The 27,595-nt window shown below is 48.7% G+C and overlaps 1 protein-coding gene across 3 annotated transcripts; it reads right to left on the bottom strand.

Annotated features, from left to right (window-relative positions):
• Positions 1-540: 540 nt before the first annotated feature.
• Positions 541-27,515, bottom strand: TIMM44 (translocase of inner mitochondrial membrane 44). Of its 3 annotated transcripts, XM_070931932.1 has the most exons (13): positions 27,465-27,515; positions 25,430-25,534; positions 21,337-21,507; positions 18,192-18,272; positions 17,318-17,467; positions 15,746-15,885; positions 14,302-14,387; positions 11,770-11,862; positions 10,794-10,918; positions 8,200-8,250; positions 6,741-6,830; positions 5,440-5,550; positions 541-1,058 (listed from the first exon to the last, which is right to left on the bottom strand). In XM_070931932.1, the coding sequence occupies exons 1-13, from the start codon at positions 27,492-27,494 to the stop codon at positions 939-941; spliced, it is 1,353 nt and encodes a 450-aa protein (XP_070788033.1). In that variant the 5' UTR covers positions 27,495-27,515; the 3' UTR covers positions 541-938. The 3 variants fall into 3 exon arrangements, with proteins under 3 accessions (XP_070788033.1, XP_070788034.1, XP_070788035.1); XM_070931933.1 differs by lacking the exon at positions 27,465-27,515 and having other exon boundaries at positions 21,337-21,502; positions 25,430-25,519; XM_070931934.1 differs by lacking the exons at positions 25,430-25,534; positions 27,465-27,515 and adding an exon at positions 24,438-24,457 and having other exon boundaries at positions 21,337-21,502.
• Positions 27,516-27,595: the final 80 nt, after the last annotated feature.

The following is a 27,595-nucleotide window of genomic DNA, read 5'->3' as shown; positions in this document are numbered from 1 at the left end:
CTCGGGACGGAAGAGCTACCATGCTAGCAAAGCCCCACACGAGCTCTGGGGAGAAAAGGCAGAGGGCGGAGATGAATAGATGTGGCAGACAACTAATCATCTCCCTGCCGGACAGACTTGTTAGCCTGCCATGCGAGAGAAACTTTTTGCCGGGGCGGCTGCCGCTCCTAATAAAGGAATCTTTGAGTGAACTTCAGAGGGTTTGCCGTGTTTGGGGAGCTGGGTCAGAACAGATAAGGGCACACATTGGGTGGGTGGGCTGCATTTTTTTTTAATTTACAGTGGGGGGGGGGGGTAGAAGACTCTTATGGACAGGAGGCCACCACCCCCTGGCACCCCATCAAGGGCGCTGAGCCAATTCCAAGACCTGCCATGGCTGCGGAAAGGGGGAAGGGGGGTACCGAAGAGCCCAGGTTCCACTCTGAACCTGCCGACCTTATGAGAAAATAGCTCCTGAAAGGAAGACCATCTCCTGCTGGCCTTCCACGCCGTGAGACCCCCTCTCTTTCCTCTCCCGCGTGTGTGTAGGTCGTCGTCCCCGCTCCCCCACGCCCCAAGGCAGCCCCTCCGGCTCAGCCTCTTGACTCAGCTGCAAGGGAAAGGACCATTCCGGAAGCCTCTTCGGCGCGAGACGGACGGCAGCAAGTTTCGGAACAGGCACAACTTTGGCAAAGCGCAAGCCGGAGTCCCGGCAGACCCAGAAGTCCGTGGGCTCAGCGTTGCCTCGCACCGTGCTCGGATGTCGGCAAGTTCCAAGTCTGAAGACCAGAAAAAGAGAGTCCGGGGGAGGGTCTCCCAGCATCTACATCCGAGCCAGCACCCCGGCCCAGCCCCGCTGCACCAAGGGGTCCCTCGTGCTGGACTCTGCGCAGGACAGGTGGGGGGACGGGGGACACACGCTCTGCAGGAGCTCTGCCGAGCCCCCCCCCGGGGCCGACTCATAGGATCTGCTCGGTGCTGGAGGTAGAAATGTCCAGAAGCCGCCAGGCAGCGTAGGGGTTCAGCTCTTCGGGATCCCTGCAGAGGGCCCAGACGTACAACATCCGCAGGACTTTCCCCTGGAGGGAGAAAGAGAATGGAAGGGCAGGGGGGATTAAGAGTGGTTGCAGAAGACAACTCTGGCTGGAAAAGACCCCCCCCCCCCCCCACACACACACACACAACCTCCCCAAGCAAACCGCTGATTAAATGGCACTCCTGACCCGGCAGCCCCCTTGATTATCTAGACCAGGGGTCTGCAATCTTAAACACACAAAGAGCCATTTGGAGACGCTTCCCACAGAAAAGAAAACACCGGGAGCCACAAAAACCTTCCCGGGCCTGACTATTTCTTGAGCGGCTGCAAAACTAGCACATGTAGTTGGAATTAAACGTTCTGTTTTCTTCTGAAACTTTTCTTTTCTTGGATTTATCCATGGTTGGCCTACCGGGGGTTGAAAAGCTCAATAAATCGCGTGCCAGGCGGGTGTCGCACATTGGCGGTTGTGACGCATATTTTGAGCGACAGGGAGCCGCAGCAGAGGGGTGAAAGAGCCACATGCGGCTCCAGAGCCGCAGGTTGCAGACCCCCTGATCGAGACACAAAGCTGCAAGTTGTCTATGGAGATTCTCCGTCGTCCAGGTGACGGCTGTCCCGCAGGTGCTTGTTCAAGAGGCAACTGGACTTTGTGGTTTTTCTTTGAAGACGTTTCTCTTCTCACCCAAGAAGCTTCCTCGGCTCTGACGGGATGGTGGTGGGGAACGGAAGGATTGATACCCCTTGCAGACAAAGCTGGTCATTTGCATCCTTTCAGAGAGTCCTTGAGGCCACTCGGAGGTTTGTCCGTGTCCTCAGGGTCACCTGAGTGGTGCAAATGGGGGGGGGGGAGGCTTCAATTGAACAAAGGGGGAGGGATCCAACATCATCTACCTCCAGTCCTTTCAACACTTCCAAGAAGGCTCCAAGTGGCCTCAACAGCTCTTTTTAAAAACAATGCAAATGACCAGCTGTCTGCAAAGAGTCCCCTCCATCCATTCGGAGTTGAAGAAGCTTCTTGGATGAGAAGCAAAACCAGGGGTGAAATCTAAAATTTATGACTACCGGTTCTGTGGGCGTGGCTTGGTGGGGGGGGGGGAATGTGCCTGGGTGGGCGTGGTCAATTTTTTTTTTTTTACTTTTAAAAGCATTTTTTCTACAACCTCTTCGGCGAAGAGGTTGTAGAAAAAATGCTTTTAAAGCCTCTGACGATCCCAGCTGATTTGCCTGATCGGCAGAGGCTTTTTTCCCCCTTTAAAAACATTTTTTCTATAACCTCTTCGGCGAAGAGGTTGTAGAAAAAATGCTTTTAAAAGCCTCTGACAATCTCAGTTTAGCCGCGTGATCATCAGAGCCTTTTTTTTTTTACTTTTAAAAGCTTTTTTTTTGGCCGAAGAGGTTGTAGAAAAAATGCTTTTAAAAGCCTCTGAGGATCCCAGCTGAGCCGCGTGATCATCAGAGCCTTTTTTTTTTTACTTTTAAAAGCTTTTTTTTTGGCCGAAGAGGTTGTAGAAAGAATGCTTTTAAAAGCCTCTGACGATCCCAGCTGAGTTGCCTGATTGGCAGAGGCTTTCTTTTTTTTTTTTTTAAGCCTCTGACGATTCCATCTGACTTGCCTGATCTGCAGTGGCTTTTTTTCCTTTTAAAAACATTTTTTCTATAACCTCTTCGGCGGAAGAGGTTGTAGAAAAAATGCTTTTAAAAGCCTCTGATGATCCCAGCTGAGCCGCGTGATCATCAGAGGCTTTTTTTTTAACTTTTAAAAGCATTTTTTTCAGCCGAAGAGGTTGTAGAAAAAATGCTTCTAAAAATTAAAAGAAAAAAAGCCTCTGATGATTGCGCGGCTCAGCTGGGCATGGGGGGGGCAGGGATTTTTGCTATCGGTTCTCCGAACCACCCGCCGCCATCGCTACCGGATCGGGCGATTCGGTCCGAACCGGGAGCATTTCACACCCCTGAGCAAAAACATCTTCAAAGAAAAATCAGAAAGTCCAGTGGCCTCTTGGGGAAGAAAAAGCACCTTTCAGACAAAAGCTGCAAGTTGTAGGAGATGACTAGGTTGAGCCCGAGTGAGGGGTGGGTGTGTCACACGTGTCATCAGTCATGTGTCTCTGCACCCCGCCCCCCGCCCAAATCTAGCCCACCTTGAATTCCTTTCTACTCTGAACCCTGTGAATTTCCCTCGACTGTTAGTAGTGTCAGAATCTTCTACAACAGTGTTTCTCAACCTTCGTAGCTTGAAGATGGGTGGACTTCAACTCCCAGAATCCCCCAGCCAGCAGCGCTGGCTGGGGGATTCTGGGAGTTGAAGTCCACCCATCTTCAAGCTTCCAAGGTTGAGAAACCCTGTTCTACAGGTTAAGTCCTTGACTTACGACAGTTCCGTTTAGTGACCGTTCCACATTACAACGGCACTGGGGGTTAAAAAAAGTGACTCGCGACCATTTTTCGCACTCCTGACCGTTACATCATCCCCACGGTCATCCAATTTGCATTTGGATGCTTGACCACTGGTTCGAATTTACGGCGGTCACAGTGTCCCGTGTGTGTGTGTGTGTGTGTGTGTGTGTGTGTGTGTGACATGATCCCCTTTTGCGACCTTCTGGGCCAACAATGGAGAAGCCAGTTTCACTTAACAACCGTGTGACCAATTTAACCACTGCAGCAGCCGTTCACTTAAGAACGGGGGCAAGAAATGTCGTAAAACGGGGCGAAACTCGCTTAACGAATTTCTCCCTTAGCGAACATAAATTTTGGGCTAGATTTGTGGTCGTAAGTCGGGGGGGGGGGAAAGTATCTGTAGAGAGGTTAAGCTTGCAATAAATCTTTATACTCCAGGTCTTCCCATCTGGGCAGCTGCTGGGCTTTTCAGCCTGCCGGCCGATGACCCTCCCTCCCTCCCAAGGCTCTGAGGCAGTCCAGAGGGTCCCTTCGCCTGGCCAAGGCGAGGGGTCTCCCCCAAAGCACTGCAAAATCCTCTATACACGCTCAGGGGTAACAGAGGCCCCGTTTTCTGCACAAGTCCGAATTGGGGGTGTGGGTTTCTCTTGAAAATCGACCCTTCTTTAAGAGAAAACTTTTATAAAATGTTTTATAGATGGCACTTAGATCCAAAAAAATTATCATGCATGTATCCTAATGTGCAAGCTAAATGTTGGAGATGTGACTGTGATGATGCAAGTTATTATCATATATGGTGGACTTGTAAAAAAATCAAAGCATTTTGGATAAAGATTTGGTGGGTGATGCAGAATATTTTTTAAAAAAAAGATTGAAATTTACTCCGCATTTGTTTCTACTGGGTATAACTACGGACTGTACAGTTGTAGAGACTAAACTGATTTTGAACTTGATAACAGCAGCAAGATTGTTGATAGCACAACATTGGAAGAAGGACTTTTTGCCTACTATTGATGCCTGGATATTGAAAGTAACTAATTTAGCTGAAATGGCTAAAATTTCAGCATATTTGAAGGATCACACACAAGAAAGGTATATACAGGACTGGAGAAGATGGATTGATTATATTCAAAATAAGTATCAGACTAAAAAATATCAAATAGCTAATGAATGTTTTTTTTTTTAACTGTATAAGCACTATATAAGTGATATTAGAAGTATTATGTCTAAGAAGCAGGATTTTATCTATGGGGGGTTAAGAATTATTTTTTAGGGGGTGTTAGTTTAATGGTTGGTTAAGCAATTTAGTTTATTGTTAAAAGTTAATAGAAATACCTTGTGTTCTGCTCTGGGAAGTCGGGGAGGGGGAGGGGGGGTTGGGTGGGAGGGTTGTTTTTCACTAATAAAACTTTTTCAATAAAAAAAAAAAGAAAATCAACCCTTCCCCAGCATGGTCTCCGGGGGTTCGCACCGACCCTGCGGAGGGGAAGAGGTCAACGATAATCTGAAAGGGGGCTGATTAAGCACCTCCTTTTCCTTCCCTTCCTCCCTGCAACGAAGCAAAAAGGAGAAAATGAGTTTGGCCCCTCCTCTAAAAGACCCCTCCCAACTCCTGGCCCACAAGTCAGGAGCCTGATGCTGGGGAGACAGGGAACAGGAGACTGGGGGAGGGGGGGGGTGTCTCCGTCAGTGAAAACGGAGCTCGGGAGGGCCGCCGGTGGCTCTCCCGAGCTCCGTTTTTCCTGGCAAAGGGTTGCAGGAGGCCGTGGCAGCCAAAAATGGAGCTTGGGAGCCCGTTTTTGCCAGCAGAGCGCTCGGGCCACCACAGCCCCCCCTCCGACACAATTGGCGTTGACGCCCAAAGTCAAACACAACCCTGATGTGACCCTCAATGAAATCGAATTTGACACCCCCTGGCCTAGGGGCTAATCTTTATCTTCCTTCTCAACCGAGGTTGTTGAATTTGGCACCATTCGAATGGTGGGCAGGGAAGCCATCCCCCCTCCAGCGGATAAGCCCCTTACCGGATCTCCTTCCACCACCTCTCCCTTCTGGTTCTTAATCACCATCACGAGCTGAGCCTGGAAGGTGATGATCAGCACTGGGCCCTGTTCCATCATCTTCCCCATCGCCAGCTGAAAAGAGAGGATGTTTCAAGGTGCTAGTCCATAAGATGTCGCTGTGACCGGTCCAGCACAAGCTACGAAACACTTTTTAAGTTGCTCAACGTCTACGGAGATTCTCAGTCATCCAGGTTATGGTCATCCCACAGGTGAGGTTTTTTTTGGTTTTCAAAAGAAAACCTACAAAAGAGAGGGGGGGAAGGGGGAGGGGGAGAGAGACAAAGATAGATAGATAGATAGATTAAATGATACAGACAGATAGACAGAGAAACGATAGAGATTAGATAGACAGACAGACAGGTAGGTAGGTAGGTAGATATAGAAGATAGATTAAATGATAGACAAACAATAGAGATTAGATAGATAGATAGATAGATAGATAGATAGATAGATAGATAGATATAGAAGATAGATTAAATGATACAAACAATAGAGATTAGATAGACAGAGATAGATATAGAAGATAGATTAGAGACAGATAGACAGAAACGATAAGAGATTAGATAGATAGATAGATAGATAGATAGATAGATAGATAGATAGATAGATAGATAGATAGATAGGAGATTAAATGATAGAGACAAATAGAGATTAGATAGAGATATAGAAGATAGATTAAATGATAGAGAAACGATAGATTAAATAGATATAGAAGATAGATTAAACAATAGAGACAGATAGACAGAGAAATGATAGAGACAGACAGACAGACAGACAGACAGACAGACAGACAGATATGGATGCATGCATGGACGGATGGGTAGGTAGTTGGGCAGGGAGGGAGGCAGACAGACAGACGGACATAGTGAATGGATGGATGGATGGATGGATGGATGGATGGAGAGACAGACAGAGAGAGAGAGAGAGAGAGAGAGAGAGAGAGAGAGAGAAAGTCACCCCAAATTACATATGGATTCCCCCTGGAGCCCCCCACTGGGCTTTTTTGGGAACGATGCCCGTGCATGTCTTAAGTGATGAAAAAGGTAGGAATGTCCACAAAAAAGCCTAATTTGGTGCACCTGCTCCAAAGGGGGCGGGGGGGGGGGAGGTTAAGACCAGAGAAGGTGGGAAGAGAAGCTCCGGGGAGGATACCTGGGCGTTGGGGGAAAGGTCTCTTCCGCTGGAGCTCTTTTGGGTGCAAGAGAGTCCAAACTAGCGTTTGGGGGTTCGCAAGAGTTCCCGAGTGGGAAGGGGCTACTCACGTCCACGTTGTCCACGTCCAGGATTTTGGAGTGGAACTGGAGCCCCATCGCTCTGGCCTGCTGGATGGGATGGGCCAGCTGGCTGTAGGTCTGAAAGAGAAGAAGGCAGCGCCCGTTTAACAGAGTCCGGTCTCTCGGCCCCACAGGATGCGCGGGGTCGCTGGCACCTGTACGGAAACCTCCGCAGAAGGGACATTTTTTTCCTCCAAGGGGAATCAAGTTCCCAGTCCTCAAGGCTGCGTAGGGCCATTTTAAGAATCAGGCACCCCCAAATCTGCCTTAAAAATATCTATATTTATCACGGGCCCTCATCTTATGCTTTGGTTAAATTAACCAAAGCATCAGAAATCCTGTGAGATAGTAAAAGAGGTAACTTTTACTCACTCACAGGGCCTGGTGGCTCAGCAGACTGATAGCATTGTGATTAACACCATGTCAGACTGCGATGCTATCTCAAAATTAAATGAATTTCCAAACTGCCAATCTTTAAGGAAATCTTTCTTTAATTGAGCACAGCCACCGGATCATGACTCCACGTGGACAAGACTGACCTTTTGCCCCCCAATCCCTCCCTTTCCGATCCCCAAATCTCTGCTTCTCATTGGCTATCTTCCAAGTCATTCTTCAGACTCCTTTTCTCGTCATTTCCCAGGAATGTGCCCCCTCCCCTCATGTCCACGACAACCCGGCTTCAAAGGGATTTAGCAGGCAAAAGTTTCAGAGTTTATCTCTGGCTCTCCTCTGCTCTCTATGCCAGCGTTGAAACGCTGACACACCAGTTATAAGTTCGAATCTCACCAGGCTCAAGGTTGACTCAACCTTCCATCCTTTCTAAGGTAGGTAAAATGAGGACCCGGTTTGTGGGGGGCAATAAGCTGACTTTGTATAAATATACAAAAGTATGAAGGCTATTGCTTAACGCATTGTAAGCCGCCCTGAGTCTCCGGAGAAGGGCGGCATATAAATCAAATTAAAAAAAAAAAAAAACTTCTTTATACAGGCAGGAAGTCCCCGACTTATGACTGGTGGCTTAGAGGTCATTTTTAAGTTACGAGGGGCCCCAAGAAAAGCCCGTAATGAGCAGCAGATTCGCTTTACGACTGCAGTTTGCTTAACGACCGCCTCGCAAATCACACAAGTCACCATTTTAAAGAGACCAAGAGGCAGAAGCTGCACTCAGAGAGCAGACTGAAGAGGCTGCCGCTCAGAGGAGCTGGGGACAAAGGCAGATGGGGGTGGGGGGGGGGGTGAGCCATGAGCCAGCCTTGCTTCTCCACCCCCAACTCCCCACCCCACCCCGGCTTTTCTCTGGCCAAAGAGGGAGAGGCTGAACGGGGACCACAGAGAGAATCCTCCAAAGGTCAGGGCTGAAAGAAGTCCCGCTGGGTTTTTCTCCGGGGCCGCCAAAAGCCTTTCCAATGCTCCCTTCCCCAGCAGCCGTCCTCCCGCGGAGACTCACCGCTTCGTAGCACCAGTCCTTCAAGATATCCAGATCTCCGGAGATCATAGCCTATGGAAAGGGGACAGGAGATGCTTGTCAGGTGTGTGGGTTGTGTGTTACGGGCAGTGGATGGATGGGGAGGGGCGCCAGGAGTGCCCTGGGCAAGAGGGAAGGACAAAGCCGGCATGGGAGAGGGTTTAAACTAAGCTTGTTTCCTCTGAAGACCCTGGATAGCTGGTTAGTCCTGCCGGGATTTAACGCTGGTGTCAAACTTCGATGCTATCTCAAAATAAATGAATTTCCAAACTGCCAATCTTTAAGGAAATCTTTTCTTTAATTGAGCACAGCAACCGGATCATGACTCGATGCGGACAAAACTGACCTTTTGCCCCCCAATCCCTCCCTTTCTGATCCCCAAATCTCTGCTTCTCATTGGCTATCTTCCAAGTCATTCTCCAGACTTCTTGTCTCGACATTTCCCAGGAATGTCTCCCCCCTCCTCATTTCCACGACAACCCGGCTTCAAAGGGATTTAGCAGGCAAAAGTTCAGAGCTTATCTCTCTCCTCTCTATGCCAGCCCTGAGGCGTTGACAGCTGGCTGCTCCCACTGCATTTAAAATGGGAATCGGACGGAGAGGCTGCAGGATATCCTGGTAGGGAAGAAAGGAGGTGTCAGAACCTCCAGCTGGGGTGTTCTGACATTAAAAGGGGGGGGGGGGGAGAAACCAAGGGGCAATTTGCTGTACAGGTAGTCCTCAACTTACGACCACAATTGAGCCCCAAATTTCTGTTGTAAAGTGAGACATTTGTTAAGTGTGTTTTGCCCCGTTTTTACGAACACCCTTGCCTCCATTGTTGAGGGAAACATTGCAGTGGATGAGTAGGCCACTCGGTTGTTAGGTCAATCTGGCTTTCCCTGTGGACTTTCGCTCGCGAAGTCACAAAAGGGGATCACATGACCTTGGGACGTAAGTATGAACCCGTTGCCAAGCATCTGAATTTTGATTCCCCTGATCAACGGGGGATGCTGCAAAGGTAGGTTGTCCCTGTGAAACACGGACCCAAGTCACTTTTTCCCTGCCCGTTGTAACTTGGAGCAGTCACTGAATGAACTGTTGTAAGTTGAGGACTATCTGTGTATGGTGGGAAATTAGGAGGTTGGGGAGGGAGGGGATTGACAGTTGAAAAAGAAGAGAATCCAATTTGTGCTGGCATGCTGGCATCTTCAATTCCGTTTGCCCCGAGAGTGGAATTTCAGCAGCCTAAACACTTCAGCGTTTCCCAAAACATGTTGGCGGTACCAGGAGGGGAGGGACCACGGAGGGGAGGGAAGGGAAGGGAAGGGGAGGGAGGGCTTGGGGAAATCAGGGGTTCTAGCTCTGTATTGGCACGGTAATTTTAGATTTTGCTTCACTCTCCTGCAATCAGAATCTCTCAGCAAAAGTGCCTTTTGACTTCAATCTAATGGAGTCGAGGGTTTCACTTGCCTAAGGGATCAGACCAGGGCAGGTCTGACACTGTCATAAATAAGTCCCGTCCCCATCCCCCCCCAAAATCCTTTATTTCTGGCCAACGAAACTTCTCTTAGCACAAGTGTCTTTTCACTTCAATCAAATGGAGCTGAGAAATGCTTCAGGTCATGTTTTAGGACAGCTGGTTTTGATGCTGTAGAAGACGGAAGATTGACTCATATACTTTGGTCTTGTCCTAAATTATTTTCAGCTGAAGACATTTTCAGGCTTATTAACATTCAGGATGGACTGCCATAGGTGGAAATGCGCTTTTTTTCATGCTTACAATGCAGCATTTGGAAACTATGAAAAATTCTTTATTCTTTATTTATTAAATTTATATGCCGCCCCTCTCCGGAGACTCAGGGTGGCATAAAATGATATGTATCATTTTTTTGGGAGCGGGGATGGGAGTTAAGTCTGGAAGGACAAACCTCTGTCTAATGTGCAGCAATGATGGTTAATATATTTTTTTTTAACAAACTCTTGAAACTCTTTAATATTTTTAATTAAATTTATATGACGCCCAACTCATTATCAAGCGACTCTAGGGATCAGACTGGGGCAGGTTTGACAGGAGGAAGACAGCTGATCTCCCTGCTCTAAGAGGCCTCTGGGGAAGACCTCCCCCCACCCCAATCTCCCCCCAAGGAGCCACAGAGGTACCAATGGCTGCTCGGCTCAAGCTCCCTCCTTCCATCCTTCCATCCTACAGGAATTTTACTATTCGTTCTAACGACCAGTTCAGTTACAATGGCACTGAAAAGCGGGACTTGCCACTGGTCCTCCCGCTTACGAAAGCTGCGGTCAGAACCGATGGAGGTCAGTGGTTTCGACAGATGAGACTGCCGGTCCAACATCTGTCGGCTGCAAGAATCGGCATTCTTTGCTGCGATTTTACAAGGTAGTCCTCGGCTTACGGCCACAACTGTTGGTAGTCCTTGACTTATGGCCACAACTGTTCAAGCCCCGAAGAGCTGGCCAGGGGTCCTGCCAGACCCCTTTCTCCTCTGCTAGCCCCGTGAAGTCTGGGCTTCTTATGGGGAGGCTGGGCTGGGGAACCCACACTGCCTCTCTCTCCCCACATCACCACCACCTACCTCAAGAACGTTGGGGATGATGTCAGCTTGGCACTGCTTGAGGAACTGGTCCTTGTCGAAGTTGGGGTCAACGCGCAGGATCTCCGTAAGGACCTCGGACATCTCTGTCTTGGAGAAGAGCCCGCCTGCCGGAGGGAGAGAGGGGATGGCTGAGCAGGAAGGATCCATTCCCTGCCCTTCAGAAGGAGGGGAGGGGGACCCCAGGGAGTCGGTGTCTTTCCCCAAACCAGCACTTCCTTCTCTTTCTTCGTCCCTCCCAGCCCTGCAGGGATGGCTCGAGGGCAGCTTGGCTCAACGGAGGCTCGTGGGGCAGCAGGGACCGTTAACGCCCCTAGGTCTGTCTTTAGTATTTCTCAACTGTGGGCCCTTTAAGATCTACAGACTTCGACTCCCAGAATCCTCCAGCCAGCTATGCCCCCAGATCTGTTTTCACCAGTGTTTCTCAACTGTGGGCCCTTTTAAGATCTGCAGACTTCAACTCCCAGAATTCTCCAGTCAGCTATGCCAGCTGGAGAATTCGGGGAGTTGAAGTCCGCAGATCTTAAAGGGGGCACAGTTGAGAACTAGTGGTCTTCACCCTGGGCTGAATCAACCAATCTATAAGTCCCAATCCAGACTTTGGTCTTGGGACTGTCCCCGTGTTGAGACCCTCGTGAAATTAAAAGCCCCCTGCCGAATCCGGTAGGGTGACCGTAACGTTGACCCCGGGCGTTGCAATCGTCATAAGGCTGAGCCAGTTGCCAAGTGTCCGAATTTGGATCACAATGACCGCAGGGATCCTGCAACGGTCGTTCAGTGCGAAAAATGATTGACGGAAGTCAATGGTTTCAATGCTGTTGTAATTTCGGTCACTAAATGAACCGTCGTCAAGCCATTTTGGAAGCCTTGCATTTGTTACAGGGAAACATGTTTTTTGCCAGGTCCTGCCAAAGGCCAGCCAGAGAGAGAGGGGGGGAGGGAGAGGAGGGAGACAGACCTATGAAGTCAGTCACTTTGTCCGTCATGACGCGCGAGGCACGGATGAGGGCGTTGTCACTCTCGTCGTATTTCATCTTCATTTCAAAAAACCCTAAGAAAACGGAAAGGGACCTCTGGAAGAACGAATATGGACCCTGTGTTCTGCCCCAGCTACGGACTCCAAAGAACGCAGCACACACAAAGTCTGCACAAAACTTAATTTACTAAAATAACTCAAGTCTTTTTCAAACAAAGGCTGTTAATAAACTTTCTTAACAGCCTACAAGAAACCAAAGATCAAGTAATCACAATCTTACTAAGGTTGGCAGAAAGCCCAGAAGCAATTTGCAGGGAATCCAGACGCGAAGGAGAGTGAACTAAAGTTGTTCCCTACAAATTGCTTCAGTCGGCGTTCCTCCTTAAATAGGCTAGGGGAGTGGCCAATTAGCCCCAAGCCTTACTCTTGAGGAGACCTCCTCCTGAGGAGCTACTCCTGCCTTTTGGCAGCTCTGCGCACCCGTGCATCGAGAAGAGGCTCCTCCTATTCTTCCTCTTCACTTGTGGGAGCTTCTGGAGGTTCTGAAGGCCCTGGCTGAATCCCCGCCTCTGGCACCACATCTTCTCCAGCCTCCTCATTGTCCGACTCGAGTGCCAGCTGCACAGGCTGCTGGTGCAGCACCACACCAGCCTCCTCGCTGTCAGAATCAGCTACAATTTGCGCAGGCCGCTGACGGGCCACAACACCCTGGGAAACCAGGAGAGGGTGGCTTTGAAAATAGGAAACGTGTTTCCTAGAGCCGTGATGGGGAACCTATAGCACAGGTGCTGGAAGTGGCACACAGAGCCATCTCTCCGGGCACGCCAGCTGCTGCCTGTTGCTCTTCCGGGTTCCAGGGCATGCATGCGCACTGGCCACCTGGTCTTCAAACGCACATGCGTGCCAGAAACAGGAATGCCAGGTGGTCGGTTGTGCATGCACGTGTCAGAAACTGGAAGAGCAGCCACCTGGTACACCCATGCGTTCCGGGCTGCTGCTCTTCCAGTTTCCCGCACATGTGCTCCCATTTCAGCACTCAGTTTCACCAACACTGTCCTAGAGTCTTAAAAATGGGTTCAAATAGCACAGGGGTGTCAGATCCGGCCCGTGGGGCCATGCTGGAAAATGTAAGGGGCCGGCCCTTGTCACTTCGGCCTGGTCTACCCAATGCAAAGAGGAAACATGCCAGCAGTTTGGGGAGTGGCACCAAGCTGGCCACACCCACCCAGGCGGCCACGTTCCCACCCATCCCACCCTGAGGTCAACCACAGCCCTGATGCAGCCCTCAATGAAATTGAGTTTGACACCCCTGAAATAGCAGAAAAGATTCTTTAGAGTTGACCGGACCCTTCAGATCAGGGGTCCCCAACCTCCTGGGCCGTAGCCCACTACTGGGCATCAGCCCATTTGGAACTGGCGGGGTTTCTCATTCCCAGCTTCGCTCACACATGCAGCTCGCAGCTCCTCACGCTCGCTTGCACCAATGGAGCCATGTGTGTTTGTGCGCACGGCCCTGCCATTCACACAAGACCATCCCCTCTTCTCTCCTCCACCCCATGGCCAGGCTGTCAAGCCAGAAAGGCTGGGGGGGGGGGGCAGCTGCTTCAGATCACGTTTTGGGAGGATTGGTTTTGATGCTGGAGAAAACGGAAGACTGACTCATATACTTTGGTCTTGTCCTATTTTATTTGCAGCTGAAAGCCACGGGCTTATTAAGATTCAGGATGGACCGCCATAGATGGAAATGTGTCTTTTTTATGCCTATGATGCGGCGTTTGAAAACTACGAATTTTTTTTTCATGCGGGGGGCCCCCTCAAAACTGGAAAGACAAACCTCTGTCTAATGTGCAGCAATGATGGTTAATACTTTTTTTTTTTTTTTAACGATCTCTTGAATCCTTTATTTTTAATTAAATTTATATACCGCCCGTCTCACTATCAAGCGACTCTGGGCAGTCTTACAATGTATCAAACAGTAAATGGACCTAATAAAACATTAGGATTTGGGGCGTTAAAAGTTAAACATTTTTAACAATCTTTTCCAAGCGGCCAAATGTTCGGGAGTCCTGTTTATTGTTCAGTTTCCAAACTGTAAAATTATCTGACAGCTGAAAAGAGCCGTTCCAGGCTCCCTGAGTATTTATTTATTCTACTTCTTAAATTCATTCTCTGCTGTTCTTGTTTCAAAGTGACTCCGGGTGATGGAGAGGGAGGGATCCTACAGTACTTACTGTACCATACTTCCGTGTCAGAAGCACTTCCGGGTTGAAGGATTATCCGGTGACATCACCATTGCCCAGGGAACACCAGATGGGGGTTTCCTTTCCTGTCCTTATTAAGCTGGTACCCATCTATCGACTCGTGTGGTTGCCCGCTTTCAAACTGCTGAGTCGGCAGGAGCTGGAGCGAGTGACGGGCGCTCACCCCATCCTGTAGCAGCAACTGGGTCTCGAGCCGACCATTTGTCAGCCTGGTACCCTAACCACATGACCCACTGCAATCCCATATACGTACGGTTGAAAACCACGTTGTTGTCCTTGAACTCCTTCCACTGCTGGTACCACTTGGAGTCTTTGTGTAGGACCATGCCCATCGCTTGCCTGGAAGGGGAAAGAGAGGGAAGTTAGGGAAGGAGGCCAGCGTGTCCCCCTACTTATCCCCGTCGCTGATTCTCCAGACGTTCAGAAGGGGAGCTTTTTTCCAGCTCCCTTGGAGGAAACCCTCGCAGCCAACCGTCCGCAGGGCCCCAGGGAGAGCAACACAGATGTGCCAGGGCTTTCCCAGTTTCATTTGAAGACGCCCAGGAACTAAACTGAAGGGGGGGAGGACTTTCAAAGGGGAAAAAGCCCTCTGCCCCTCTATGAGTCTTTAGGATTGTTTCTCCCAGGGGCAGGTCAGACATTCTGTTGTGGCCTCTAGTAGCCGAATCAGAGGAGGAAGAGGCGTGGGAGTCAGGGCCAGCATCAAGGCAACCTGAGAGCTCCGAGGGGGAAGAGGGAATGGAGCTGAGAGAGAGAGAGAGAGAGAGAGAGAGAGAGAGAGAGAGAGAGAGAGAGAGAGAGAGAGGGAGATAGAGAGAGACGGAGGCGGAGCCTATGCCATCTGTCAGCCCTCCGATGGAGAGTCAACAGCCCCCAGAGGTCTGGAGGTGGCGGTTGAGGAAGAGGAGGAACAGCTGGGTCCAGTGCCTGACGTGCAGATCCACAGAAGGCAGAGGAGAGGAGAGCAGTGGAAATCTATGGGCTGGTCCTTAGGACGGAAGAGCTACCGCTGCTAGCAAAGCCCCACCCTAGCACTGGGGAGAAAAGGCAGGGGGCGGAGATGAATAGATGCGGAGGACAACTATTCAACTTCTGGCCGGACAGATTTGTTAGCCTGCGGTGAGAGAGAGATTTTTTTGCCAGGGCTGCTGGCGCTCCTAATAAAGGAATCTGAGTGAACTTCAGAGGGTTTGTAGTGTTTGGGGAGCTGGGTGTCAGCGTTTCGCTGGCATAGAGAGCAGAGAGAGATAAGCTCTGAACTTTTGCCTGCTAAATCCCTTTGAAGCCGGGTTGTCATGGAAATGAGGAGGGGGGAGACATTCCTGGGAAATGTCGAGACAAGAAGTCTGGAGAATGGCTTGGAAGATAGCCAATGAGAAGCAGATATTTGGGGATCGGAAAGGGAGGGATTGGGGGGCAAAAGGTCAGTCTTGTCCGCATCGAGTCATGATCCGGTTGCTGTGCTCAAATAAAGAAAATATTTCCTTAAAGATTGGCAGTTTGGAAATTCATTTATTTTGAGATAGCATCGAAGTCTGACACTGGGTCGGAACAATTTTGCCTCTCCTGATATTTCAGCTGCAGCCCTGGGTAAAACAGGACAAGGTTCCTTTCCTGCCACCACCACCCCATCACCCCACAGCAAGCTGCCCGCTCCCGGAGCCCCTGGGAAGGCCGTTCCCAGTTCTGACACCCACTCGTTGGCTTCGAATATCCGCTCGTCTTTCAGCCTTTCGCCGGCAGATTCTGTCCTTTTCCGGAGTCTCTCTGGACGCCTGTAAGGGCCCGTCTGACCCAGCACGCTCTCGTCAATCTCCTTCCGGACGGTCTCCATGCCCTGGGAAGGGAAGCGCTGTTACACGTCAGCTGCGAGGAACTCGATCTGCTCATGAAAAGTCCAAATCAATCAATCAATCAATCAATCAATCAATCAATCAATCAATCAGAATAGAGCTGGAAGAGACCTTGGAGGTCTTCTAGTCCAGCTTCCTGCTCAAGCAGGAAACCTTGCACAGTTTGAGACAAGTAGCTGCCCAATTTCTTTTTAAAAACTTCCAGTGATGGAGCCCTCAAAACTTCTGGTGGCAAGCTGTTCCACGGGTTAATTGTCCTCACTGTTAGGAAGTTTCTCCTTAATTCCAGGTTGCTTCTCTCCTTGATTAGTTTCCACCCATTGCTTCTTGTCCTGCCCTCTGGTGCTTTGGAGAATAGGTGGACTCCCTCTTCTTTGTGGCAGCCCCTCAAATATTGGAAGACTGCTCTCTTGTCTCCCCTAGTCCTTCTCTTCATCAAATTAGACTTACCCAGCTCCTGCAACCGTTCTTCATACGTTTTAGTCTTCAGGCCCTTAGTTGCTGTTCTCTGGACTTTTTTCCAAAGTGTGAACAACAATAAAGTTGTTGATTTTTTCCCCCAAAGACTGCTCGCCTTCTTCCCTTGGGAACCAGCCAGATAAGGTTGCATGGAAGGGACAGAAGGTCAGGGTTATGCCTCTTGCAGCTACATAAGGACTCGAGGCTAGTTCCCTTCTTGACTCCTCCTCCCTGCTTAGCTGCCACTTTCCCAACCTTGCAGCACGGAGGAAAGGGGGAGAGGAAGTCCCGGGAGCGATTTACAGAAGGGGCAAAGACCCATCGCAGCTGAGGTCAAAAGGAGGATACTGTAAATATATATATGCATATTCTTTCTAGCCAGGTTTTACCTACGTAAACTAAGTTGTTCTGCAGCCCTGGTTCTGTGAAATCTCATTCACAAGTTTCTGGGCCTTTTTTTTGCTGACAAACTGCAACTCTGTGTTGCTCTCTGGGAGACTCAGATAGCTATTTCTGCCTTATAAGGCTTCGTCAGTGAGCCACACCCACTTCTCAGATATCCTCCCTGTAAAGGTACAAGGTGGCTCACTGACAAAGCCTTATAAGGCAGAAATAGCTATCTGAGTCTCCCAGAGAGCAACACAGAGTTGCAGTTTGTCAGCAAAAAAAAAGGCCCAGAAACTTGTGAATGAGATTTCACAGAACCAGGGCTGCAGAACAACTTAGTTTACGTAGGTAAAACCTGGCTAGAAAGAATATGCACATAAAAGCCTACGAAAAAGGGGAAAAAAAAGACATATATATATACCTTTACAGCCAAAAGGAAGAGGAAAGCAGACCAGGAAATCCGGAAAAGTGACCACAGAGAAACCCAGCCTGAGCCAACTCTCCTGCCCTCCACAGAGGAGCTGAACCTGTCCCGGCCGGGGTGACACCTGACCAAAGAAGGGGACTTGCCTGTGAAATGGCCTTGAATGCTGCAGTCCGGCCCAGTTTTTCTCCTCCCTTGGAGACTGTTTCTGCAGACTGCTTCGCTGTTTTGGCAGCTTCCTCCATTCCTTCCATGATCTTCCGGCCAATCTCGCTCTTGCTGACTTCATCTATGCTCTGCGACCAGAGGGAGGGAAAAGGAAGAAGAACAGAAGAACAGGGTCAGAAGGGACCTCGGAGGTCTTGAAGTCCAACCCCCTGCTTAGGCAGGAAACCCTACACCACTTCAGACAAACGGTTATCTAATCTCCTCTTAAAAACTTCCAGTGTTGGAGTATTACCAACTTCTGGAGGCAAGTTGTTCCACTGATTAATTGTTCTCACTGTCAGGAAATTTCTTAGTTCTAGGTTGCTTCTCTCCTTGATTAGTTTCCTCCCATTGCTTCTTGTTCTACCCTCAGGGGCCTTGGAGAATAGCTTGACTCCCTCTTCTTTGGGGCAGCCCCTGAGATATTGGAAGACTGCTATCTTGTCTCCCCTGGTCCTTCTCTTCATTAAACTAGACATACCCAGTTCCTGCAACCGTTCTTCGTATGTTTTAGCCTCCAGTCCCCTCATCCTCTTTGTGACTCTTCTCTGCACTCTTTCTAGGGTCTCCACATCTTTTTTACATTGTGGTGACCAAACCTGGATGCAGAATTCCACTTTTCCTCCTCTCATTTCCTATTATTTTTATTTTATTTTCTATTCTGATAAACTAATAAAAGGAAGGAGGCTGACTCTTGGAGGAATCAGCATGGACTCCTTTACTCTCGGCCTCCCACCAAGTGGAATACACCAGCGCAGTGAGGGCTCCTAAGATGACCCCAGGGCCGGGAGGACACCTCTCTGTGGTTCTTACGTCCTTGACGGTGCCACTGATTTCTCCCAATTTCTTTTTAAGCACTTCCGAGGTCTTGACGGTTTCAGACTCGATGGTTTTCTGCAAGAAAGGAAGCAGAAGTTGGGGTGGCAGAGGGAGAAGTTAATTCTCTTCTCAACCAACGACAGCTCTGTGATTTAAGTTCTTCTGAATGGACCACCATCTCTTGATGATCCAACACAGCTACAGTCTCAGGATTTTGTGAGTAAATTGGAACCCTTTTATTCCCCCCAGTAGGATCGGCCTCTGATCTCTCAGGCGGCTCTAAGCAGTGCGGCTGGTGGGTTGGTTTGTCACTTAAGGGGAGGGGACCTTCAGCCTCCCACAACACAAGAGAGCTTTAAAAAGAAACTCCAGGGGGAAAACTCTTTAGCAAATATCCATCTAATAAAAGGAGAATATTTGCAGCTCAGGGCTGACATGAGGGAGTCCTTGGTGCTCCCTGAAACCCCTGGTGGGTTTTTTGGCAAACGTTTCATGGCCCAACTAGGGAACATCATCAGTGCTAGAAGGGAGTGGGGTTTGTGGAAGAGGAGAAAGGGAGGAGGAGGAGGAGGAGGAGGAGGAGGAGGAGGAGGAGACAACGATGATGATGATTCTGGGGTCCTTGGTGCTCTCTGAGCTTGGTGGTCTTCTTGCAAATGTTTCATTACCCAGCTAGGTAGCCGAGGTGGCGCAGTGGTTAGAGTGCAGTACTGTAGCTACTTCAGCTGACAGCTAGTTCAGCAGATCAGCGGATCAAATCTCACCGGCTCAAGGTTGACTCAGCCTTCCATCCTTCCGAGGTGGGTACAATGAGGACCCAGATTGTTGGGGGGCAATATGCTATTTAGTATACTTTAGTCTTCGGTGTAAGCCGCCCAGAGTCCTCGGAGAGTGGGCGGCATAGAAATATGATTAATAAAAAATAAAATAAAATAAAAAACATCATCAGTCTTGTTAGGATATGGTTTGAGCCTAACAAGTTGTCCAGGCAATATAAGTGTACTGTAACTTTAATCTGTAAATGTATTATGTGATTTTAATGCTGAGTCATGCTGTAATTAGGTAATCACTGGTTGTGAGAGTATTTTTTTTTTTTTTTAATTTGATTTATATGCCGCCCTTCTCCGGAGACTCAGGGCGGCTTACAATGCTTTAAGCAATAGCCTTCATTCTTTTGTATATTTTATATAAAGTCAGCTTATTGCCCCCACAAACTGGGTCCTCATTTCACCTACCTTAGAAAGGATGGAAGGCTGAGTCAACCTTGAGCCTTGGAGAGATTCGAACCAGCAGAAATTGCAGGCAGCTGTGTTAATAACAGGGTGCACTAAACCCTTGTACTATCAAGGCTCTTAAGCAAGGTATTGTAACGTGTTCAGTTGCTGCTATGATATGCTGCCATTGTGTATGAAGCTGATGTGATATGCTACCATAATGTTCATCAATAGACACATAGACATTAACAACATCTGTAGACCATGCAAAAGAGACAATCACTCAGCCCAAAAAAAGGAACAAAAAAGCACTTCTCCACCAGCCGTCAGCACCCAGATCAGCGTAGATTAACTCCAAGGTTAGCATCAGACCAATTGCCAAAAGAAGCCAACTGCAAACAGCCCAAGGGAAGAATCTCTAAGACCTCCCACGCCCACCAACACTGACAGAGCAAGCCACCCAAATATAAACTGACAGCAAACCGCACTCCTCGCTAGCACTGATGATGTTATCTACTCGGGTCGTGAAATGTCTGCAAACAAGCAAGCTCAGAGAGCACCAAGGACCCCTCAAATATCCATCTTGAGAATGATTCTTTACCTTCTGGGTTTGAACACAGATGTATCATCCTGACCAGGGGTCTCCAACCTTGGCAACTTTAAGACTTGTGGACTTCAACTCCCAGAGTTCCTCAGCCAGTGAGCCTGGCTGAGGAACTCTGGGAGTTGAAGTCCACAAGTCTTAAAGTTGCCAAGCTTGTTGTTTTTGTTACACATCATCCTGATTATTATTATTATTATTATCTAACACAGTGTTTCTCAACCTTGGAAGCTTGAAGATGAGTGGACTTCAACTCCCAGAATCCCCCAGCCAGCGCTGCTGGCTGGTGGATTCTGGGAGTTGAAGTCCACCCATCTTCAAGCTACCAAGGTTGAGAAACACTGATCTAACAGTTCACACATATTAATTAGCTCACCACTGAGGGCATGCCTTCTTTTGGAAGGAGCACGAATGCATAACCTAGTTATACATCGACTGCTTTTCACCTTCCCTCAGAAGACCGATAGTCCTCGAGTTACGACCGCCATCGAGCCCAAAATATCTGTTGCTAAGCGGGGCATTTGTTAAGTGAGTTTTGCCACAAATTTGCGAACTTTTCTGGCCACGGCTGTTAAGTGAATCACTGCGGATGTCAAGTCAAATGGTCGTTAAGCGAATCCAGCTTCACCATCGACTTTTGTCAGGTGGTCGCAAAGGGGGGAGGGGGTGTCACATGACCCTGGGACACTGCCACCGTCATAAGCGTGAGTCAGTTGCCAAGCGTCTGCATTTTGATCACATGACCATGATGATGCCGCCACAGATGTTAAGTGTTAAAAACAGTCATCGATCCCTTTTTCCACTCATCTTGTAACTTTGAACGGTCGCTAAACGAATTGTTGTTAAGTCAAGGACTGCCTGTACATGTAGCCCTCGGCTTAGAGCCATTTTGTTTCAGCAACCGCTCAAAATTACGACATGGAAAATAACCCCCCTTACAACCGGTCCTAACGCTTATGGCTGTCGCAGCATCCGCGCGGTTTCCCTTGATCAAAATTCAGATGCTGGGCAACTGGCATGGACTTACGACGGTTGCGGTAGGCCGGTGTCCTATGGCCGCCCTCTGCGCCCTTCCCAGCCAGCTTCCAACCAGCAAACTCAACGGCAGGAGGCGCATTCGCTTAACGACTCCGCGATTCGCTCAACAACCGTGGCGAGAAAGGTTTCATAAAATCAGGCGTGACTCACTCAGCAACCTCCTCGCTCAGGGATGGACATTCTGGACCCCGTCGTGGTCGTAAGCCGAGGACTACCTGTCCCATAAAAGTTCTTCTGGCCGCCAAAAGCAACAAAATTCACTCTGGCGCCGGCGAAGCCAACGTACGTATTTCCGTCTCGCTTCCTGAAGGGCTTCCGATTCTTCCAATTTCTTCGCTTCGTCTCGGAATTTCTTGATGCTCTCCTTCATCTCCTTGTTTTTGGCCAGCTCCTGCTTGATGTTCTCTACGAAGCCAGAGATAAAACCTTTCCGATGGCCCGAGGAAGAACATCTAGACTAAAGAAAAGGTCACAATTACACCTTGAAGCACGAAGATAGTCCTGCCTCAGGCGCTTGGTTGGTACCCACTGCCCAAAGCCTAGGACTCAAGACAGGTTTTCCACGGAGAAACATCTCAGCTCCTTCGGTCAGGGTTGTCCCAAAAGGGCTTTTTTCCCCCCAAGAGGCAACCAGGCTTCCTGGTTTTTTCTTTTGAAGAGGTTTCGCTTCTCATTCAAGAAGCTTCTTCAGCTCTGACTGAATAGTGGGGAATGGAAGGATTTAAAACTGTCCTTGAGGCCCCTTGGAGGTTTGTCTGGTCCTCGGGGTCACCTGAGTGGTGCAAATGGATGTGGAGCCTTCTTGGAACTGCTGACGTCTCCTATCTCCAGGCTACAACACAGTCCTCTCAATAGTTCCAAGAAGGCTCCACCCCCACTTGCATCACTCTGAGGACAGAGACAAACCTCCAAGGGGCCTCAACGACTGTCTAAAAGGATGCAAATGACCAGCTGTCTGCAAGGAGTATCAATCCTTCCATCCTCCATCCTCCAGTCAGAGCTGAAGAAGCTTCTTGGAGGAGAAGCGAAACGGCTTCAAAGAAAAACCAGAAAGTTCAGTTGCTTCACCCTTGGGATGAGATACAAATGAATAAATAAAAGTGCTTGAAGAAAAGTTGCTCCAATCCAACTCCCTTCCTCCGAACTACATCGCTGCCAAGTAATTTTGATCTGTCTTAACCGACAGATGTTCCCACTTCCATTTTAAATTTGATTGGATCACCAAGAGCTGGAATCCTGCCTGCTCTCTGAAATTCTTGTCTTGTCCTGGCCGATTTGGAACTTGCAGACTGAAGGAGGAGGACATTAAAAAGAGATGGGCTGGACAGAAGCTGGGTTTTTTCTCTCTTTCAATTGTCTCCATTAATTACTTAAAACAAATTCCTATTGGGTATCCTGCCTGAAAAAATTAGTAAGGAAAATACCTACTTGATTATACATGTAATAACAGCTGCAAGAATTGTTTATGCTCAAAATTGGAAAGCAGAGAAAATACCTTTGGAAGAAGAAATATTTTTTTTTTTAGATTGTGCAGAAATGAATAGATTAACTTTGATGATTAAGGATAGGGAAGAGTTAGAATATTTTAAGATATGGAATTATTTTTATTGTTGGTTGGAAAAGAGATATATGATTAATTTCAAAATTATGTATAAAAACTTGATAATTAGAATATGGTTATAGTAATGAATGGTTATAGTGGTTTGGATGAAGATCAAGATAGAAGAAACTTTTGGAAGAAGAAGGGCAAAAAGAATTGAAGAAGATAACATCAAGATGTTACCCATCCAAGACCGAGTGGCTGTGGTTTCCGACGTCCCGATATAGTCAGCTAATGCCATCGCTGACTAATGGGGGCGAATCATTGGCCCCCACGGATAGGGCTCGCAACTTGGGTGTCCTCCTGGATTCACGGCTGTCGTTAGAAGAGCATGTGACGGCCGTGTCCGGGAGGATTTTTCATCAGGTTCGCCTGATCCGCCAGTTGCGTCCCTATCTAGATCGGGACTCCCTACACACAGTCACTCATGCCCTCGTTACTTCTCGTCTGGATTACTGCAACGCTCTCTACATGGGGCTCCCCTTGAGGTGCACTCGGAGGCTCCAACTGGCGCAGAGTGCGGCCGCGCGGGTGGTGATGGGAGCAACATGGCATTCCCATGTAACGCCTCTCCTGCGCGAGCTGCACTGGCTCCCGGTGGTCTTCCGAGTGCGCTTCAAGGTTCTGGTTATCACCTTTAAAGCGCTCCATGGCTTAGGACCTGGTTATTTACGGGACCGCCTGCTACCACCAATAGCCTCCCACCGGCCAGTACGCTCCCATAGAGAGGGGCTCCTCCGGGTGCCGTCGGCCAAACAATGTCGGCTGTCGGCCCCTAGGGGGAGAGCCTTCTCTGTGGGGGCACCTACGATTTGGAACGAGCTCCCCCCGGAGATACGTAGGATCCCGGATCTGCGCTCCTTCCGCCGCGCGCTTAAGACTTTTCTATTTTATCAAGCTGGCCTGGCCTAAATCTTCCCCCTTTTTAAATGTGGAAATTTTAAGTTTTTAAATTTTAAATTCGTCTTTTTATAGGGGTATGGGTAAGGCATTTTAAATTGGGGAGCCATTTTAGATTTAATTCTGTTTTAAACGTATTTTAATTGTTTATATTGTATGTTTTTAACTTTGGCTGTTCACTGCCCCGAGTCCTTCGGGAGAGGGGGCGGTATAAAAATCTAATAAATAAATAAATAATAAATAAGATGTCACAGGGGAGGGATGACTGATGTATTAAATGTTTGTCTTAAAAAATAAATTGAGAAATGCATGCCACGAAATATCATTTTAATGCCTGCCGATTAGTGTGCGTTCAAAGGGACCATAACGTTATTCTAAGTCTGTTTCTTTTAAAACAGAAGCAAGTGTGTCTTTCTTGCTAAGGGAACATTCACCCAAATCCTCTCTTTTGTTTCCAAAAACCGGTGACCTCAATGTACAAGGATCCCCAGGGAACTTTTGCCCTGACAAATCTCAGGAAGGAAGACAGATTAACTAAAGCTCTTGCCATCGTTTTATCTGGTCACCCTCCTTTGAAAGCCATCTCAGGACAGTTTCTTTCATCCGAAGGGCAAAATCAACAGAGAAGCAAGACGTTATTTCATTTACAAACCACCCGAGGGCCTCTCTGCACTGACCCCAAAATTAGAAGATTAAAAAAGAGTCCCGGTCATCAGACATTTCAGATTGGCTATACACAAAGGAAAAACAAAATAAGGTGAGAAATCCAAATTTACCTTAGAGCTAACAAATAGGTCATGTCATTCATAAAACATATTAATTCTCAACAAAATCACTCTGGCCTCTTCTCTCCAGCTCCGTACCCTGGAGTAAATTTCCATTCCTACCTTCATTTCCTATTCCTGTTTCGTGTTTTCTATTCCTCCTTTCATTTTTGCCCTCAGAGTCAGCTACCGCCACCTGGACTTTATCATAATGCAGGTAGTCCTTGACTTACAGCCATTCGTTTAGTGACCAAAAGAGCAGTGGTGGCGCAGTGGTGAGAATGCAGCATTGCAGGCTAATTCACTACTAGGAGTTCGATCCTGACCGGCTCATGGTTGACTCAGTCTTCCGTCCTTCCGAGGTAGGGTAAAATGAGGACGCAGATTGTTGAGGGTAATATGCTGACTCTGTAAACCTCTCACAGAGGGCTGTAAGGCACTGTGAAGCGGTATAAGACTAAGTGCTATTCCTATTGCTATTCAAAGCTACAACAGAGCCTTGATAGTACAGTGGTCTAATGCACCCTGTTATTAACACAGCTGCCTGCAATTACTGCAGGTTCGAATCTCACCAAGGCTCAAGGTTGACTCAGCCTTCCATCCTTTCTAAGGTGGGTAAATTGAGGACCCAGATTGTGGGGGCAATAAGCTGACTTTGTATAAATATACAAAAGGATGAAGGCTATTGCTTAGCGCATTGTAAGCTGCCTTGAGTCTCCGGAGAAGGGGGGCATATAAATCAAATTAAAAAAAAAAAAACAGCACTAAAGTGACTTACGACCATTTTTAACATTCATGATCGTTTGCAGCATTCCCCATGTGACCAAAAATCGAACGCTCGGCAGCTGATGCCTATTTATGATGGTTGCAGCGTCCTGGGGGGTCATGAGATCACAATCTGTGACTTTCCAACAAGCAAAATCCACGGGGAAGCCAGATTCATTTAACAACCAGGTTACTAACTTAACAACTGCAGTGATTCACTTAAGAACTGCGCAAAGAAAAGGCGTAAAAAAGGGCAAAGCTCGCTTATCAACTCTTTTGCTTAACATACAGAAATTTTGGGCTCTGTCATAGTTGTTAAGTCATGGACTACCTGTTGGTCATCAACGCACCTGGTAAAGTTCTAACGTCAATCTGCTCGTTCGGCACACGCAGGAGGGGTGCTGCACAGGGCCAGAGCATTGTCGGGATACAAGCCACGCATTTAAGAGATATTTCTAGGATTAGAAAAGAGAAAAGTGTGTCATTAACATTTGTCCCGTGTGAAAGCTATGCTGAGAACGGCCAAGGAAAGATCTCGGCCATTAAATAGGGTGAGGAGTTGTAGAAAGCAGTTTGACGCTACAAACTAGGTGAGGATGACAAAGAGCGGCATGTCTTGCAGTTCAGGGTTGTGGGAATGCAGGTTGCAAAGTGTGGTGCAACCCCCATTGCATTAAGCATTGCATTTAATGTTGCGAGCCGCCCGGAGTCGCCTTGGTGCCGAGATGGGCAGCAAATGTAAGGAATAGATGGGATTAATTAAAGCCGTCACACATGTGCTTTGAACACAGCAAAGAAGCAAACGCAGGAATTGTGATTATGTCAATCCAAGTTTGAGATTTATCAGATGCTGAGTTCCGGCAGGAAATTTTGACTTGTACAGCAGGGGTCTCCAAACATGGTGACTGGAAGACTTGTGGACTTCAATTCCCAGAATTCTGGCCAGAATTCAAGTTTGGACATGCCGGTTGGGGAATTCTGGGAGTTGAAGTCCACAAGTCTTCTTGCTGCCAAATTTGGACATGCCGGTTGGGGAATTCTGGGAGTTGAAGTCCACAAGTCTTCTTGCTGCCAAATTTGGACATGCCGGTTGGGGAATTCTGGGAGTTGAAGTCCACAAGTCTTCCAGTTGCCAAGTTTGGACATTCCAGTTGGGGAATTCTGGGAGTTGAAGTCCACAAGTCTTCCGGTGGCCAAATTTGGACAGGCTGGTTGGGGAATTCTGGGAGTTGAAGTCCACAAGTCTTCTTGCTGCCAAATTTGGACATGCCGGTTGGGGAATTCTGGGAGTTGAAGTCCACAAGTCTTCCAGTCGCCAAGTTTGGGCATTCCAGTTGGGGAATTCTGGGAGTTGAAGTCCACAAGTCTTCCGGTGGCCAAATTTGGACAGGCTGGTTGGGGAATTCTGGGAGTTGAAGTCCACAAGTCTTCTTGCTGCCAAATTTGGACATGCCGGTTGGGGAATTCTGGGAGTTGAAGTCCACAAGTCTTCTTGCTGCCAAATTTGGACATGCCGGTTGGGGAATTCTGGGAGTTGGAAGTCCACAAATCTTCCAGTCGCCAAGTTTGGGCATTCCAGTTGGGGAATTCTGGGAGTTGAAGTCCACAAGTCTTCTTGCTGCCAAATTTGGACATGCCGGTTGGGGAATTCTGGGAGTTGAAGTCCACAAGTCTTCCAGTCGCCAAGTTTGGGCATTCCAGTTGGGGAATTCTGGGAGTTGAAGTCCACAAGTCTTCCGGTGGCCAAATTTGGACAGGCTGGTTGGGGAATTCTGGGAGTTGAAGTCCACAAGTCTTCTTGCTGCCAAATTTGGACATGCCGGTTGGGGAATTCTGGGAGTTGAAGTCCACAAGTCTTCCTGTTGCGAAGTTTGGAGAGCCCTGCTCTAGAGGAATTTCCACTGCTGGGGTGGAGGGGTGGGGGGGGGAGGGACTGTAGCTTCTGCAAGATCCCAGTTCGAATCCCAACAACTGAGCTGCACCGGAGGGGGGGGGGGCTCTTCAATTCAATTCAAATCTTTATTCTCAGGGCACAACCCCTGTACAATGAGACTGGTTGAGCTGCCTCAGTGCGCACACACACACACAAACACACCCAACACGATGCATTTTTGCAACCCTCGGGAGCCTCTCTGGCATCATGGGAGGCGAGGCCTTCAGCCAGGAGAAGCTGCCGAGGCCCACCCCTGCCAAGGGACGCGTGTGCGGACCTGATAAACCGGGCTTGCTCGGGGCTCAACCGCTGCAGGCCGCTCGGCCACCCCCAACCCCCAAGGACCCCCGGCCTGTGCTGGGGGGGTCCCCGCTGGCTTCAGCCTCAGGCAACCCCGGAGGCGCTGCGTCCCGGCTGAGAGGACCCTCCCCAAGGCTCTCCGTCCGGCTTACCCGGCAGCCCCAGGACGCGACCGCCGCCATCTTGGCCAAGGAAGCCTGGTGCCATGCGGCGCCCGGAGATGACGTCAGAGCGCGTCGGCATACCGTTGCGTCACGCGCGCCGCGCAGGCGCAGAAGGGAAC

Source organism: Pituophis catenifer, unplaced genomic scaffold (genome assembly GCF_029215685.1).
Source record: "Pituophis catenifer annectens isolate HBS135680 unplaced genomic scaffold, rPitCat1.0.hap2 SCAF_1, whole genome shotgun sequence".
NCBI lineage: Eukaryota > Metazoa > Chordata > Lepidosauria > Squamata > Colubridae > Pituophis > Pituophis catenifer.
Note: the sequence above shows the minus strand (reverse complement) of the source record. Positions and strands in the feature narration are given on the sequence as shown.